Raw genomic sequence first — 15,206 nt, forward strand, 5'->3', positions numbered from 1 at the left:
AACCTAAAAACTAGGAATAAAGCATTAGCATTTTGTACTGTGGACAATTCAGGAGGTAGTTCTGTTGCTCCATCTGATACGTGCATTTGCTTAAAGACGACACTTTATAGTTCTAGGTGAGTAAAGAACCACACACTGCATGGATTTCTTTTTTTGTTAATTTTTGCGCAAATTACATTCTGTATTCATACAAAAACAACGTAACTTTTCTGACAAACTGTACATATAGAAACAAGTTTCTGTCTGGAGGTGAACTGAAATCTGTGGAGGTGCTCCATGTCTCACAACACTAAAAAAAATTCCAGCTCTTCACAAAACAAAGTAGGTAAAAGAAGGTGAGGAAAACGGGGATGGAGAGGACAAAATGGAAACCTAGCTACAATATTGCAGCTAGTAGCAGTTGATTGATCTAGGAAAAGACCCTTGTTAGGAACTAATGCACATTCAATTATCCCAGTTAAGAATCCAGGTTTGCGGTGTTGCAAGTTTACTTTCTCTTTGAGTCCAGAGTAGCAGTTTATTTAAATATTGTCCAGCAAGGACTGGGCGTGACCCAGTCAAAGCCTCTTCTATCGTCCTCTTCCACCACCCCTAGATGCTCCTCTTCTTGATTGACCAGAGTTCATGTTACTTCCTCTTCCCCAGTTACTCCCACTCCTTCCTCCTCTGGAAGGGTTATTGCCTCCTGTAGGGCCTCCACCGAAAGCTTCATCCCTGTGGAATCCATCGTGGTGGTCTCCATCTAAAGAACTAGACCTCCCAGATTTTGGCACTCTCTGTGAAGGTCCTGAACTTCCTCGTCCTAAAAATGAAGCACAATCAGTTACTGATGTAGTTTAAGCCATGGCTCTGCTCAGACATACCATATATTGAACTAGTTCTCATGTGGTATAATCATTTACAGGCTGAATATAGTTGAGACCTGTAATTTTATGCCTCTTCCCATTATACAGTTTTTCTTTATATATAGATTCAGTATCTGCACGACAGTGCAGAGGATGGGCAGCAGTCAAATTCAAATGGGAATTGAAGGTGATTACGTTTGATACAGTCAACAAGGACTTAAATGAAATAAGGCAGAACAATGATAATCGTGGCTTCCTCAAAACTCCCTGGCATTCCTATCTGTTCTCGTCCCTTAACACCATCCGTGGTTCTTTGCACGCTTTTTTAATTTGCTTGGCATGCTATTCATCATCATCTTTTTCTTAAACACAGACATTGCACTGATTGATCAGTTGAGGCTAGTGATGAAGATAATGAGTAACAACATTACTGATTGATTCTGTTTTTTCTAGAAATAGTAGAAAAATGCTCTGTTTTACTACTAAGTATGAACATAAACTATATTAGAGCTGTCATTGCCAGGAACATGAGGATTGTCTGCTTCTCACTGATCTTTCCAGTACTAGTAAATTAAAAAACCCCAAGTCATTAGCTCAAAGTAACAGAAGTAATACTTTGAAGAAAATAATGGGAAAAGTGCTTTATGGACAAATTTGCTACAGCCAAATTAGGATATTTATGCTCTATTTTAGCAAAAGTTATTTTTGGTTGACTCTGCTTGGTTCTGTGCAAAGTAAGAGACCAGTTGTTCCACAGATTTTATAGTCCATAAAGTTTATATCTCCAAAAGACTTTACCAGTACAAATGACAGGTGACGGAATCCTTGTTTGCAAAAGTGTTGCTCATGTTTCGTTCATCAAGCTTTCTGCCACTGTTCTGAACTTTCTTTGGTACAGTAATGAATTGTCTGGGCACAAGAAGTGTAGCAGATTTAACACCTATTGTAACTTCCGTAAAGCATCTGATAGGGTTGACACAAATTATTAGTGAAGCTAGAGAAGGAATCTTGGAGATTTGTGAAGGAGAAGGTGCTAGCTAAATGGGAAAAACAGACAGTTTTTAAAGGAAAAGTATTGATACAGAGGGAGTTTATCAATGGAATTTTATTAAAAAAAAAAAAAACAAACTGTGAATGAGGTACTGTCCATACAGAGGAGGACAGGCATATCATTCAGCACTACCTGAGCTTGAGAAATTCAGTGGCAACAAAGGCCAGGCTGTGCAGCTGAGGACTAACAACAGCCTCAACTATAGGTTGGGAGCTCAGCACTTGGAAGCAACCGAGAAGAATCTCAGTCACTGATCACAGTGTAACAATGGGTAGGCTGTATGACGACAATGTTGTTAAAAATAGACAACAGCACGCTTCAGATTTTTAAGAGGAAAAGGGAACAAAAACGGGTGCAGGGCTAGCAGGATGATCGTGGGAACTTTGCACACGCAGTAATATGCTCTGAACTAGCTATTAGACTCCAAAAGAAGGTAGTTTGCGAGTTACAATAGCTAGTTCTTTATCACATTATTGTTCAGTAGTAGTAAAAAAAAAAAAAAAAGGCAAATATGACACTAGGCGCTATTAGGAAAGAATGGAGAAAATAGAATGCAACAAAGCCAACTATAGAAGTACATGGTTAAACCATATCTTAAAGAGTGCGTGCAATTCCTAGTTATCCCATTTAATTTACAAGAGGATAAATTAAAAAATTAAAACTGGAAAAGGTACAGACAGGTCAAATAAGGATTATAAAAGGTGCAGAACAGCTTCTCACAACAGAACAGATCAGAAGCCTTTAACCTAGTGGAGAGCTAGTTCAGGGTGGAGATGACAGAGTTTGATGCAATTGCAGGTGGCATTCAGAAATAAGAGGGATCAACTTTCCACTGTTTCTTTCAATAAAATCCCTAGACATCACTGAATGGAGCTGGCCACTGACAGGCTTAAAACAGAAGTATTCCCTTTCCCTGTCCCCCCTGCTTTTTTTTTTTTTTTTTTTTAAAAAGTAGTCTCCACTGTAGTTAGGTCTATCAGTTTATCAGTGGATGTTGTGCACGTCAAAAGTTTATATGGTTCATAAAGCAATTAGAGCAGCACACAAAAAATAACTGTCAAAAGCAATTAAATATAAAGATAACATTACTAGAAGTCCCTGAACTACAGATCTCCAGAAGTTCAGAGAGCATTTCAGGGACATACCGCTCCAGGCTTACTTTGTTCTTACACCCCTCCCTAGCTACCTGCTATTGGCTGTTGTTGGAGACAAGCTATTGCGCTTTATGGACTTCTCCTCTGACCGTGGATGTCCATGCTTACGCTCTTAGAAATTGAGAATTTATAAAGACAGACAAAAAATATCAGAGTCCCTTAGAGCTGAGAAGGGAAAGATTTTATACAAGTTAAATACTAGTAAGACAAAAACCCCTGTTTTAAGTGAAAGCACAAAAAAGAGTATTAACTGACTACAAATTATAAATAACTGATCTGAAAATCAGGAAAAAAACGGCTCCTAACGAGTTTTCCAACTGGAGTAATAGGGAGCCAAAAACTTGCTACTTTTGAACAGGAGCACAAGACATTTAAGAAGATTATCTGATGCCCAAAAGAGCAACAAGATCTGGATTTGGAAAAACCCTTCTGCTCACAGTTCCTACAAGATTGGTCTTCAGCTTCACAGTTGGTAAGATTAATTATTTACCATAAAATTCAGTTCAGCTTTATCCCCTCTGAATACATACGGAATGCTCGATAAGCTTCCTGCTGAAAAACGTGCCAGTGTTGCATAACGTTTTCAATGTAGAGGCTTCTTACCTTTCCCTCTCTCCTCTGGAGGCCCACCTGGAGCATCCATTTCTCTGTGGTCAGAGGTCCCTGGTCCATCATGCCAGGGCCGTTTGCGTGGTGGTAGTGAGGCCATGTCCATGCCCTGGAGCGAAGAAGAACGTTCTCGGTTAGCTGGAGAATGTCCATCGTGAGGAGGGTGATCTGGACGAGGACCTGATCATGACAAGAAGAAACAGGATCATAAGTAATGTTCATCTGACCATTATTCCTAATTTTGGAATTAACCACATAAATTTTCATACTTTCTACATTATTTGGTCCTCAATTTTGTAACTTAAAATTATGTTTTTTTCTCTAAACAGGCAAACAAGCAAACAGATGAATAAGTTGTAAGAAAGCTCAAGGTAAGACGATGAAGATAGGTTACAAATACAGTTTAAAAGAAGATGAGAAAGGAGAAAGTGATAGATCTAAAACGTTCTTTTTAGGATGAACTCTTTTCATGTATTTTAGACAGAATCAGATATTCATCTTTCTTTTTTCACGTATCATTTGTACTCATATTTTCCACGACACTCCAAAACCTCAGTTTTATTCCTATAAGGGGTTCCCATTCGTAATTAGTACGGTTAGTAAAACAAATACTAATACCAGTAGGCTGTCACTCACTGTAGCTGAAAACGTGAAAACTTTAAAAAGAAAACAAAAAACCCACAATAGCGAAGGTACCATCATAAAAGAGAAGGATTACTACGGCGTTAATATATGTCTCAAAAACACATGCTCTGACAAAGACATGCTTTAGTCACCCACGGGTGGCAACCACAGACAGTTCTGAACTGTATACCAGTTGAAGTTAAAATCAAGACTTTAGGGCCACAATCACTTTTTTGTTCCCTGAGACAGCTGCACTGTAGAGCCAGTCACATTCTGGCCAGTTGAATTCTTCCTAAATTTAGAAAGTCTCAAAGAACTAAGTATTGCTTTTCTAGGGGTAAAGAGAGCGATAACAAGCACGTGAAATACAGAATTAAAAAGTGCTACTTTTTAAAGTTATGTATTTAAAAGAACGGTTATGTTAAAGAAGTCTATTATATCTAAAGAAAACCTCACCAGATTTTTACCTGGTTCTCTGTTTCCATCCCAGGATTCTGGTTTCCGCCCTCCTTCAAAACGTGGAAATTCATCTGGAGTAGGAAGCAGACCCTTCCGGCCTCCTGAGCAGCAAGAGACGCAGGGGATGGGAGTAAGAAGAGACATTGTACTCATGAAACTATTGTAATTTGCCCAAGAAACGTCTTTGCTTCCTCAACCTTGCATTTCAGCGTGGGAGAACGTTCCCTCACCTCTAAGAGTACCGCGACCTCGCCCCCGAACACCGTGGTCCCTTCCTCTCGCGTTTTCATCTGGAGAGTCAAAAGCGTCATCTGGCCCAAAATCTTCAGGACCAGGAAAGCCATCTCTCCCCCTGGGTCCCCGGCCCTCATGTCTTGAGGGTCCTCCTCTTCTGAAGCTACAAGAAAGAACATGGTACAAACGTGGTTTTTAGGCAGAACTTACATTGATAAACTTGAGTTATCTTCATTTTAATAATCAACTTGTTTCTGAACTTTTTTTACTTAATACTGTAGCGTATACAATTACTAGAACAGGATTTGTGGGCAAAAAAGGTGCTCGTTTTCTGCCTCTGAGCACTTTGTTTATTCATTTCTATAATTTCCCCCTCTTGCTTCCTTCTGTTGTTTGCGTTTTTCATACAAGAAAAACATTGTCAAATATACTGCATTCATTTAACGAAAAGCGAAAAATCAGCGAGTGGTGTTAGAGATAAAGTAAGGTAAGGAAAAGGACAAGTGATTTTCCCTCAGCTGTTGTGGTCTTATTTTCCCTTCCCGTTTTAGTGATAAAAACAAACTGAAAAGTACAAGCAGTTAGCAAGAGTCATGGCCACAGCGAAACATTTCAGCATCTAAATTCTATTCATTTTGGATTCTTCTGCTGTAACATTCTGTTAGGCATTCAGTTCTTAAGGATTTAAGTTGATAATTTTAGCAAACGATCCTAGACTGTAACTCGGCTCTGTAGCGATGATGGTTGCCGGACAGCGCACGGTGGCATGCTACAGCCCAAACAGTAGTTTATCCAGCTGCAATAATGAAAAATTCTGTTTTGCGAAATGTAGCCTGTCGTAACAGTGAAGTTGATAATTTCCTTCTAGTCAGTACCATAACATCTTCGATAATTTGATATGATTGGGTTCTGTATCTTTTCTTAAAGAAGTATAGTTCCTCCAGTATCGCACTGGGGTTTGAACTGAGACCGTCAGAGAGAAGAACGGTTCTTACTGAACTGTCACCTGCCGTTTCAGGTAAGCCTCTAGGTGGCTGCATGAACACTAGTAGTTTTGGTTTTTACAGTACCAGTGTATAAACACTTGGAGTGCTCGTAAAAGCGCAAACACGTTCTGCGTATCGCTGCAACTCCAAACGTATGCGTGAGCACCAGTTGTTGCGACTGTCTCATTACAGCCCAAGTCACAGAGTCTCTGTGCAAGCACAGACGAGATGTTTAGGTGGTGCAGGCACACTGGTTCAGGACTCCTCAACGGTGCAATCCCACGCTACTCCTGCCCACCCCTTAGCGAGACCTCTGACAACGTGGAGCACTGTCCTCGCCCGCTCACACTGGTGCCCCCCGTCCCTTCTCAGCCCAGTTCCACACTGGCCAAACCATAGCCACGGTAATAACTCAAGATAGTCTCGGCTTTGTGCAGCATCCCCTTCCCCAGCTCATTAAAGACACAGTGCATCCTATTACAAGCAAAACTTTAGATACTTTTATTTAGAATTTTAACAACATTAACCTTTTAATTACAAATTTAAATATTTTAACAGTAGTCATAACACAATACAATATTTTTAAACTTTTACATTTTGTGTTTTAATTAAAAACAATAGATCTGTCTCCACCTCCCAGAAAACAAACACAATACAGAGAGGAGGCTGCTGTGCCGATATAGGTACAACAGTGGATGGAGGGAGTGCTGTGCATGGACAATGAACCATTTTACATTAACTTGGATGATTTGGGAAAACAAACTGAACAGTTTCAGGTACAAATGGTTCAAATAACCACAGAGCAATGTCGTTTAGCCTTGAAACGGCACAGTCCTCTAGGTGCTCTTTAGAGGGTCTCCCATTTTAATACTGACATGGTGTGATTCTGCTTAGCTTGTAAATTCCCAAGATTTGCAACGCAAGGTCCTACGGCTACCAGGAATAAGTGCCTTTCCTTGTGCTGTCAGGCTAGCTTATGGCCACAGTTCACTTTTGAGATCTACCATACCTATGCCTGACATAGCCACAGCGCCTAATATTGCGTCACATATATCCTTTTTCGCTTTTGCATATCAGCCACACGTGAAACCCTGCCTTGTATAGGGCTCAGTTCCTGTTTGACCGCTCTCAGGTCGTCTTCCTTGAGGCCTAGGACCTTAATGTACAGAACTACACACTGTGCAGATTAGCAGGCAGGAAGAGGCAGGTCTCTGCAGTAGAAGCATCAGGTTGATATGCACAGGTAGAGTAAGAACAGGACAGGGATGAAAAGGACGGGAAATTAGAGAGAAACACACACATACACACACATCCCTCTCATGCTTGATCGAACCAGTTACAGTCTAAATTCCAAACCAAGCCAGCTAAATGAGCGGGTTGGGGTTCTTAGGTTCACCTCAGCATCTGCAGTACACGGCATCTAATCCACCTTCACTCAAAGGAATTCATTAAGTTTGCTAAGCACAATAAAGCCCTTTATAGCTCTGTGCTCCTTCTTTTTAAACCAAACTAGCTGTACAAATACTTGTTCTGTGACAAATAGACTCCTCCAAGTTCAGAAGTCAGATTTACAGGTCACAAGTTTCTTGGACACTCTTCTTGAAACCTTTTTAAAATCAGGCTAGTAATAAAATCTTTCCCAGTCCCTAAACATTTCCGATACAAGATTCAGAAAATCTCTCCTGAACGTTTAAAAACGCTGTCTGCTGTATCTTTCAGAATTCTATAATGCAGACCGTTCAGCTTGGATGCTGTCTATTTTTACTCTTACTTTTTTAAAATGGCTTTAATTGTTACCTTCTTTTAGTTACTGTTCATTTCTTTTCATACTCTTCACACAAAAGGAAGGTACATCTTTACAGAGCTAGGTAGAAAATAGCTAAAAGAAGAGCTGTATAGATGTAAAGTAAAAGGAATGTAAGAAAATGATTAAAAAGGCAACTAAAACACACAAAATTCACATTATGTGGAGACCACAATATTTTTGTACAAGTACACGTTTCTATACATATGGAGTTGGTGGTCAGTGAGAGGCTTAGACTTGGAGGCCAAATTATACTGTTAAACTTGCATAAATCTGGAGCAACTTTCAACGACAGTTAATCTTGCTGACTTAGAGCAATTCCTCCATATTTACATTGATAACTAGAAGCAAATTCGTCCCTTTGTGATTCATGTGGAAACTGCGAGCAATGACGTGGACATTGCTATAAACTAGATTACTTCTGAGTTCTTCGCTTGGCATTAAGAAATAAGTCAGAAAGAAAGAAAATTCCTACAAGCAAAAACATGAGAAAATAGTCTCAACAGTCCAACAGATGCAGTAGCTCTGCCCCTTAACATTTGATAGGAGGATCACTGTTCCTGCTCCTTACAAGTATATTACATCTCACTCTACAGCCTCTACAGTCATGCTGTAGTTTGTGACTGGAGACAAAGTCTCAAATTCCATTTCTAGCGTTCAAAAGTTTGTCACTTTAACCTTCAAGTTTCCTCTCAATTTTCATCAAAACGATCTCAAATCTTCATCCTGTGTCACTTGGATCTTCTCTACAAATTTCCTCCCTTCTCTTTACTTACTGTTTAAAGACACGGAAGCTGCTGTGTACAATGACCATTTTTCAAGTTTTCTTCTATTACTGAATGATTTTATGGACTCTATACTCAGGTATATTAGAGTTTTCATTTCCTTATTGGTTTCCAGTTTATAAATCTGAAACAGATAGACTCCTTAATGAAAAGGAAACCAGGAAGAAAGATCTCCCTCCATTCACCCTTTACCCCAAAACAACGAGTAGATTTATTCTTACCTCTCATCGCGTCTTCCCCGGAAGCGTGCATCCTCAGGATCCCGTGGGTATCTATCATCTGAAGGTCTCCGTCCTTCCCAAGCACCAGGAGGCCCACGGTTTGAACCCCCTCCTTCAAATTCCCTGTGATCGGGAGGAAAGGGAGGCCCAGGTCCACCGCGTCTCCATTTTTCATCTTGTAATGGGGGGCCTCCTCTCCCCTCAAATTCCCGTAATCGATGGCCAAATCTCTTATCTGGATGGAAGTCGTCACGGAAGTCATCTGGTCGATCAAAGTCATCATGGAAATCTGGGTGAGGTCCTCGTCTATCTGGCATGCCCCTGCTGTCTCTACCATCACCCCACTCCTGGCCACCTCGAAACAACCCTCTCTCAGGCCCATGATCAGGACCACCACTGTTCTGGTCGTGCCTTCTATCTGAGAGAGGGCCCATGTGATGGTTTGGTGGACCACGGGAGTCACCTTGAAGGAAAAAATCATAGCAAATTTCTGTAATGTTTTCTAAGAACACTTCTAGGATGCTCTAGTTTGCACATTTCTCCAGAGCACACGCTATACATTTCACATTAAATACTCTTTGGGGAAACGCTTCTCCTCTATATTCCTGCCACAAGCCTATGGAAACTTCTCTCTGAGCCAAGGTCCCGTGCTCTGCTATAGCCTTTTCTTCCTAGAGGCACTGCACTGGAACAGTCTCTTGTTGCAGAGTTGCTCATAGAAGAACAGACACGATATATAATTACCTTTATTAAGACCAGGTCCTTGGCTGTGAGGGCCGAGACGACCTTGTCCTCCCTGCTGCCCCAGTCCCGGTATCAACGGTGGAGGACCTGGGTTCTGTCCGTCCTATTAATATATAACAGGAAAGGCCACGTGAATTACCATGCATGAGAATTTCTGCTTTTAAGTACCTTTGTAAGAGGGCAAAACATGTTTCTTTACATAAACAAAGACTGTGTATCTTCACACATCTTCAAGCAATCGAAACAGCTGATTCTGCAATCATCTGTTTTTTCAGACAATCACATACTAAATAACTTTTCAGTCACTGTCTGAAAGTATACCTGATTTTATAGAAAAATTGCCATTTCAAGGACTAATTCCCACCAGCTACGTTCTACCCATAACAGCCAACAATGATAAAACTCATATTAACTGCCTGCTAGAGAAGAGGAAATAGTGTGTATTTGTTTGAAAAATAGCAAGTACTGACTTGCATGCTGTTAAGAAACTGTCTAGACCTAGACTGAAAGAACTGCGTAGTCCGAAGTCGTTTTTTTTTTTAGAAACGAACACAAAATGAGACCATGAAAAAACCAGGAATATCAAGAACGTCTGCTGGTGAGGGGGAGACTGCAGGGACCTGCTGGTGGTGGGACTACTGAACCTCTCCTGTAAACCTTACTTCGCAAACCGTTAACGTGCAAATACACGAGCCTGGTTTTTACTGTGCCGGCAAAGTTTTTTTTCCCTAATTCTAAATCTAGGCTCAAAAGAAAGTACTAAAACCTTTCAGATGCCTGGCTAAGCACAAAGGGAGAAGAGAAGTTATTACTAGGTTATTAAGGCAAGGACTGAGATAAAGGCACAAGCCGCAGCAGCCTGCTTTCCTCAAGCAAAAACAGACGGAGCAAGAGTTTGTGGAAGCTCCATCAAGCCAAAGCAGAAAGGAGGAATACACAAGCCTTTCCGTTATTCTGTCTCTCTCCGTGAATTTTGCAAGGTCGCTATACAAAAACTTTTGCGCTGACACCACCAAACCCCTCCCTGCCAAAAACCACCAGAAAACCCCAAACATTTTTTCCTAGACATGTCTAAATAATAAGATTAGGAACTTGCCTCGATACTGGCCTTGTAAAAGACCTTCCCGATTGCGGATGGTTTCTAAATGCTTAAAAAACTAAACTTCATAGTTGTACTCATGATTACACTGATCCATCTCTACATGAATCCACGTTAAGTAATTTTCATGTTCTGTACTTAATTTTTGGGAACGCTACTATTTTTCTTCAGTTCAAGAGAAGTAATAAGTTAATTTGTGCATTTTTCCCTTCGTATCTTGAAATACGAATTTTAGATTATATACTGAACTTTTACACTGATTTGCAACATACGTGATAAACAAAAAAAAGCATACAAGCATGCACTACAAACAGCATGTTTGCGCTCATTATTTCTCTAAGGGTTTTAGGGGAGGGAAAAAACCAGCAAAATAAAAGGCTTGATCCAACATTTAAAAAAAAAAAAAAAAAAAAAAAAAAGCGCCTTCCCAGTGCCTGAGCAGAGCGTTGAATCCAGACCACACAAATTCCCCGACTCGGAAAGATCCACCGAAGATCCACGTTTTCCCCGTGCTTCTGCCGTTCTTGGCCAAAACCTTCCTGGAGTTTTATTTCTCATATCCTGAACTGACGCTTACTTACAATAAACTTCCCTGAACTTCTTAAATTCACGCCACTTTTGTTTAAACAAAAAGCAGTTTTTAGCATTCGCTAAAAGACTTTCCGTCGGGGTTGCCAAAAACCCCTATGCCAAATAAATTAGGCTCTGACAAGGTAGGAAGACAGATATATCGGCGATACCGCGGTTTTCACACGCCTCCCACCTCCGAACGCGCGATGGCCCCGTCCTGGGTGTGTAACCGCTGGACTAACTCGCCGAGCTCGGGAGCACAGAGAGCGCGGCAGCGGCTTTCGGGGACCGCGTCCTCCTCCGCTCCGCGCCGCGCCGCAGCTAGGCTCGGGCTAGCGGCTCACCTCACCCTCCCTGCTGACCTACCAGCTCCAAACCGCGCAGCCGTTCCGTAGCGGCCACCTGTATTTTTTTTTTTTTTTTTTTGGAGAATTTTTCATACTGACCCACAGGAAAAACTTTGCTTTTGGCTAACACGTTTCACAAGCTCCTAGCGTTTGCCTGTACGCGGACAATAAGGAGGCTTGTCCTGAAGCATTCGCACCTTGCACAAGCAGTAAATGAGATGAAATTCAGCAATATCTAACTAAAGAGTTTAGAAGACTTGATCTTAACCACATCTAAATCAGCAGCAGCCCAAGAGCCACCAGAGCACCACCGCTAACTCGGCAACGATCTGTCTACCCGCTTGCAGTTTAACACCAGCACACCTATCCCCAGAATTCAGATTTCGCCATCACATCTCAGGCAATTTCCTCCTCGTAAACAGTTTTCTCCTTTTCCGTGTTTGCAGAAGGTAGCAGGTCTCCGACTGAGGAAGAGACGCGGGAAACCTCTGCGCTCCGACGCGCAGGCAACGACCGCTTCTTAGACGCAGCTTTACCTTTACAAACCCGCATACGCGGTCAGTAGTGATTTCACAAGCCCTTGGTGAAGCATGAACAAATATTCACACCCTCCGGTTACTGATGGGGAAAAGAGGAAGGTGAGTGATTTCTACAGGTTTACAGCAGATAAATGTCCACTCTGGGGGCGGGGGGAGCCAATGCCTACTGCTAAAAAAATCTGAGTTGGGTAACTATTATTGTATTTCTATTACAGAGAAGCAAACAGGAGCACAAAGCGACAGGAACATGGTGAATTTTGAAATCCGTTTATTTTTTAAAGGCTATTACCCTACTAAAGCTACCCTAAGAAGGGCAAAGGGTCAACACTTGGGTTTTCCTTTCTTTGTCGTACTTGTAAGAGACTTTAAGGCAGTAGCACTCATCAAGAGCAACCGTCCACCTGTCAGAAGCAACTACTGGCTTTTGACCTCCGAGCGCCGGCAGCAGCGTCAGGCAGGGACAGCCCTACGCGTTGGGCACGCACAGGCGCACCCGCTTCTCCGCGCACCCGCACAAGCTTGGCCGTTGGGCTCGAGGGCAGGAAAAGCTAGTCTCCTCAGGATGGGCATGAAAAACGCCCTGCTAGTACGAGCGAGAGCTAGGGAGCCAACTTTTATTTGCCTAACTTTGATGCTCCTGTGACCTCAGCAAGAGCACTGCATTAACAGACTTCTGGAGGGAGCTGCTGCTGCTTGTTTGCTTTTAAAAAATTCAAATAAATATGCAACGCGTAGGCCACTGCCTCAGCCTGAAGCTGAATCTCTTCAGTGAAGCTCATGTCAACGTCACTGCACGTTTCTGCGGACAGTACGGGACTGCACACTGAGGGGTATATCCATCCCAGCCAAAGCTTTAACTAGAACCTATTCAGTGCAACTCTAAAAAAAGTTCATCTGGTTAGCAAAATCACGCATTTCATAACATCGGATAAGTAGGTTTTTTTCCCCTCCCCTCAAAACTCTCCCTCCAAAACTCACCTTAAAGCTGAAGACAAACACGAGAAATTTTAAGTACAAAACCAGTGCCAGTAAAATAGGGGCTTATAAGAAATACGTTCACAGTACTGAAAACAGTAAGCTCTCCGTGAGCTGCGGTAGACCAGAAGATGGAATAAGGCAGCTACTGAAGACGGCAGAGCAGATTGCACCCGGCAAGACCGGCGCTGAACCGGCCTTAACCAAAAACTGACTCGATCCCTGCAAAAGTAGTCCTTGTGTCTGCAAGCAACACTCTCCAGCGCTCCAGGTTAGTTTAGCCCAAGCGCAGAGCAGCGCCTGGCTCGCCGCCCTTCCTCGGGCTCAGAGGGCCAGGACAGGTGCTCAGCACGGGTCTGGGCTGAGCTCAGCAGTCCCAGCTCGGCCCATCAGACCTGTGCTGGTCCTACGCAAGCCGCTCTGATACCCGCGCTCCCACCCATGCTTCTTGCCGAGTAAGCACGTACACGGCCAGGCAGGATCTCTTAACTGGTGCCCCAGAAGGTATAAAGGCAGCTAAAACTATTTCTAGATCTGTCTAGCACGATAGCTGTGCTGCTGTGCACTGAATTTGAACCGGAAAGCTCAACCAGACCCAAGCTAATTCCAGGTGTGTCAGCACCCACAGTAAAGTCATCCCATACTTAAGATAAACTACTGTGGAACAACTGAGAGTTGGCAGTAACTTGCATTGATTAATGAGTTTGCTTAAGTTAATCTTGCTTAAATTCAACTTTTTGTAGTGCTTACCTGCTCCCCAGGAAACTCCCCATTTAAGAGAGTTCAGTGTCTTGAATTAAAAAACTGGAGTTTCTGCTAAAATTAAATATTTTCTTAGCAGATACTGACTTCCCTATCAGTATTTGCAGTAATCCCATTTCTACCTTTACCTTTGTTGCTTCCAAGCCACATGACTCTCTTCATCACCATTTAGTCTTTTTCGATGCCTCAATCCTGCAAATACACCCAACCTTCGCACTCTCAGCTCTGGCTCTGCATTCGCACCACGTGACGTTATCATTCCTACGTTCTTAACAGGCTCCTTGTTACACAGACCCACACATACCTGATTAAATGGGGGACGAGGCCCATCGCCCAGCAAAGGAGTTTTCTGCTGCTGGAAAGGCAGAGGGCCCTGGGAAGGATGTGGCCCCCTTGAAGGGTTCGGCTGTCCCTGAGGTCCTTGCATGTTTCCTTGAGGCCCTACTAAAGAGCCTTGTGGAGGTCCCTGCTGGCCTTGTGGACCTGGTGGCCCACGCAATTCTTGTGGCGGTCCTAACATTGTACCTTGAGGCGGGGGTCCCTGTAGGCCCCTCATCTCCTGGGGACCATGTCCTAGTAAACCACTCTGCATATGAGGACCTCTCATTTCTTGCGGATGACCCATCATCATCCCTTGTGGAGTAGGTCCCTGGTTATCTCTGGGTCCTGGGGGACCCTGCATCCCTCTTGGATTAAGTCCCATCAAAGGCCCTTGAGATATAGGGCCTTGCATCCCTTGAGATCCTGGAGCTCCTTGCATGCCATGGGGAAGAGGTCCTTGCATTCCTCGGGGACCAGGTGGCCCTTGCATTCCTTGACCACCTGGAGGACCTTGAGGACCCAAGTGACCTTGTGGGCCAGGTGGACCCTGTGGTCCTAAATGAGTCTGAGACCCAGGTAGGCCTTGTGGTCCTAAGTGGCCTTGTGGGCCAGCACTACCCTGTGGACCTGGAGGCCCCATCGGCCCATGAGGGCCAGGATGTCTCTGCATTCCTTGATGCCCATGTAAATCCTGAGGCCGTGGCATTCCTTGTGGAGGTCCTTGGGGGCCCGGAGGTCCTTGTGGTCCCATGAACCCTTGTGGACCTGCACCGCCTTGGTGTAACGGAGGACCTTGAGGTCCCATTTGTCCTTGGGGTCCCGGAGGTCTGAACTGTCCTTGTGGACCAGGAGGTCCCATTTGAGGCATATTCATTGGCATCTGCTGAGGTGGGAGGGGCTGCTGAAATCCTTGAGGCATCTGTGACATTGGGCCTTGACCTGGAAAAGGCTGGGGTCCGTGAAGAGAGCCTCCTGGAGGTGGCGGCTGCACTTGCTCAGCTTGCTTTTGTGCGAGTCTCTCGATCTTCAGTTGCTGTCCCAAAAAATCAAACAAAGAGACTCAAAAATCAACTAGGC

General features: G+C 43.3%; 1 protein-coding gene and 1 long non-coding RNA gene across 2 annotated transcripts in view; one reads left to right on the top strand and one right to left on the bottom strand.

Annotated features, from left to right (window-relative positions):
- Positions 1 to 140: 140 nt before the first annotated feature.
- Positions 141 to 15,206, bottom strand: part of WDR33 (WD repeat domain 33) — a 72,241-nt gene continuing 57,175 nt past the window's right edge. The window contains exons 17-23 of the mRNA XM_068953954.1: positions 14,113 to 15,162; positions 9,517 to 9,619; positions 8,773 to 9,235; positions 4,973 to 5,139; positions 4,751 to 4,843; positions 3,654 to 3,839; positions 141 to 802 (exon numbers count right to left, since the gene is read on the bottom strand). Coding sequence (XP_068810055.1) covers positions 570 to 802; positions 3,654 to 3,839; positions 4,751 to 4,843; positions 4,973 to 5,139; positions 8,773 to 9,235; positions 9,517 to 9,619; positions 14,113 to 15,162 — 2,295 coding nt within the window. The 3' untranslated portion in view covers positions 141 to 569. The remainder of the gene's footprint in view (positions 803 to 3,653; positions 3,840 to 4,750; positions 4,844 to 4,972; positions 5,140 to 8,772; positions 9,236 to 9,516; positions 9,620 to 14,112; positions 15,163 to 15,206) is intronic.
- On the top strand, positions 3,384 to 4,911 carry LOC104140750 (uncharacterized). The gene is made up of 4 exons (XR_693366.2): positions 3,384 to 3,522; positions 3,675 to 3,870; positions 3,989 to 4,030; positions 4,774 to 4,911. It is a non-coding gene; the product is annotated as an uncharacterized lncRNA (long non-coding RNA).

Source organism: Struthio camelus, chromosome 9 (genome assembly GCF_040807025.1).
Source record: "Struthio camelus isolate bStrCam1 chromosome 9, bStrCam1.hap1, whole genome shotgun sequence".
Taxonomy (NCBI): domain Eukaryota; kingdom Metazoa; phylum Chordata; class Aves; order Struthioniformes; family Struthionidae; genus Struthio; species Struthio camelus.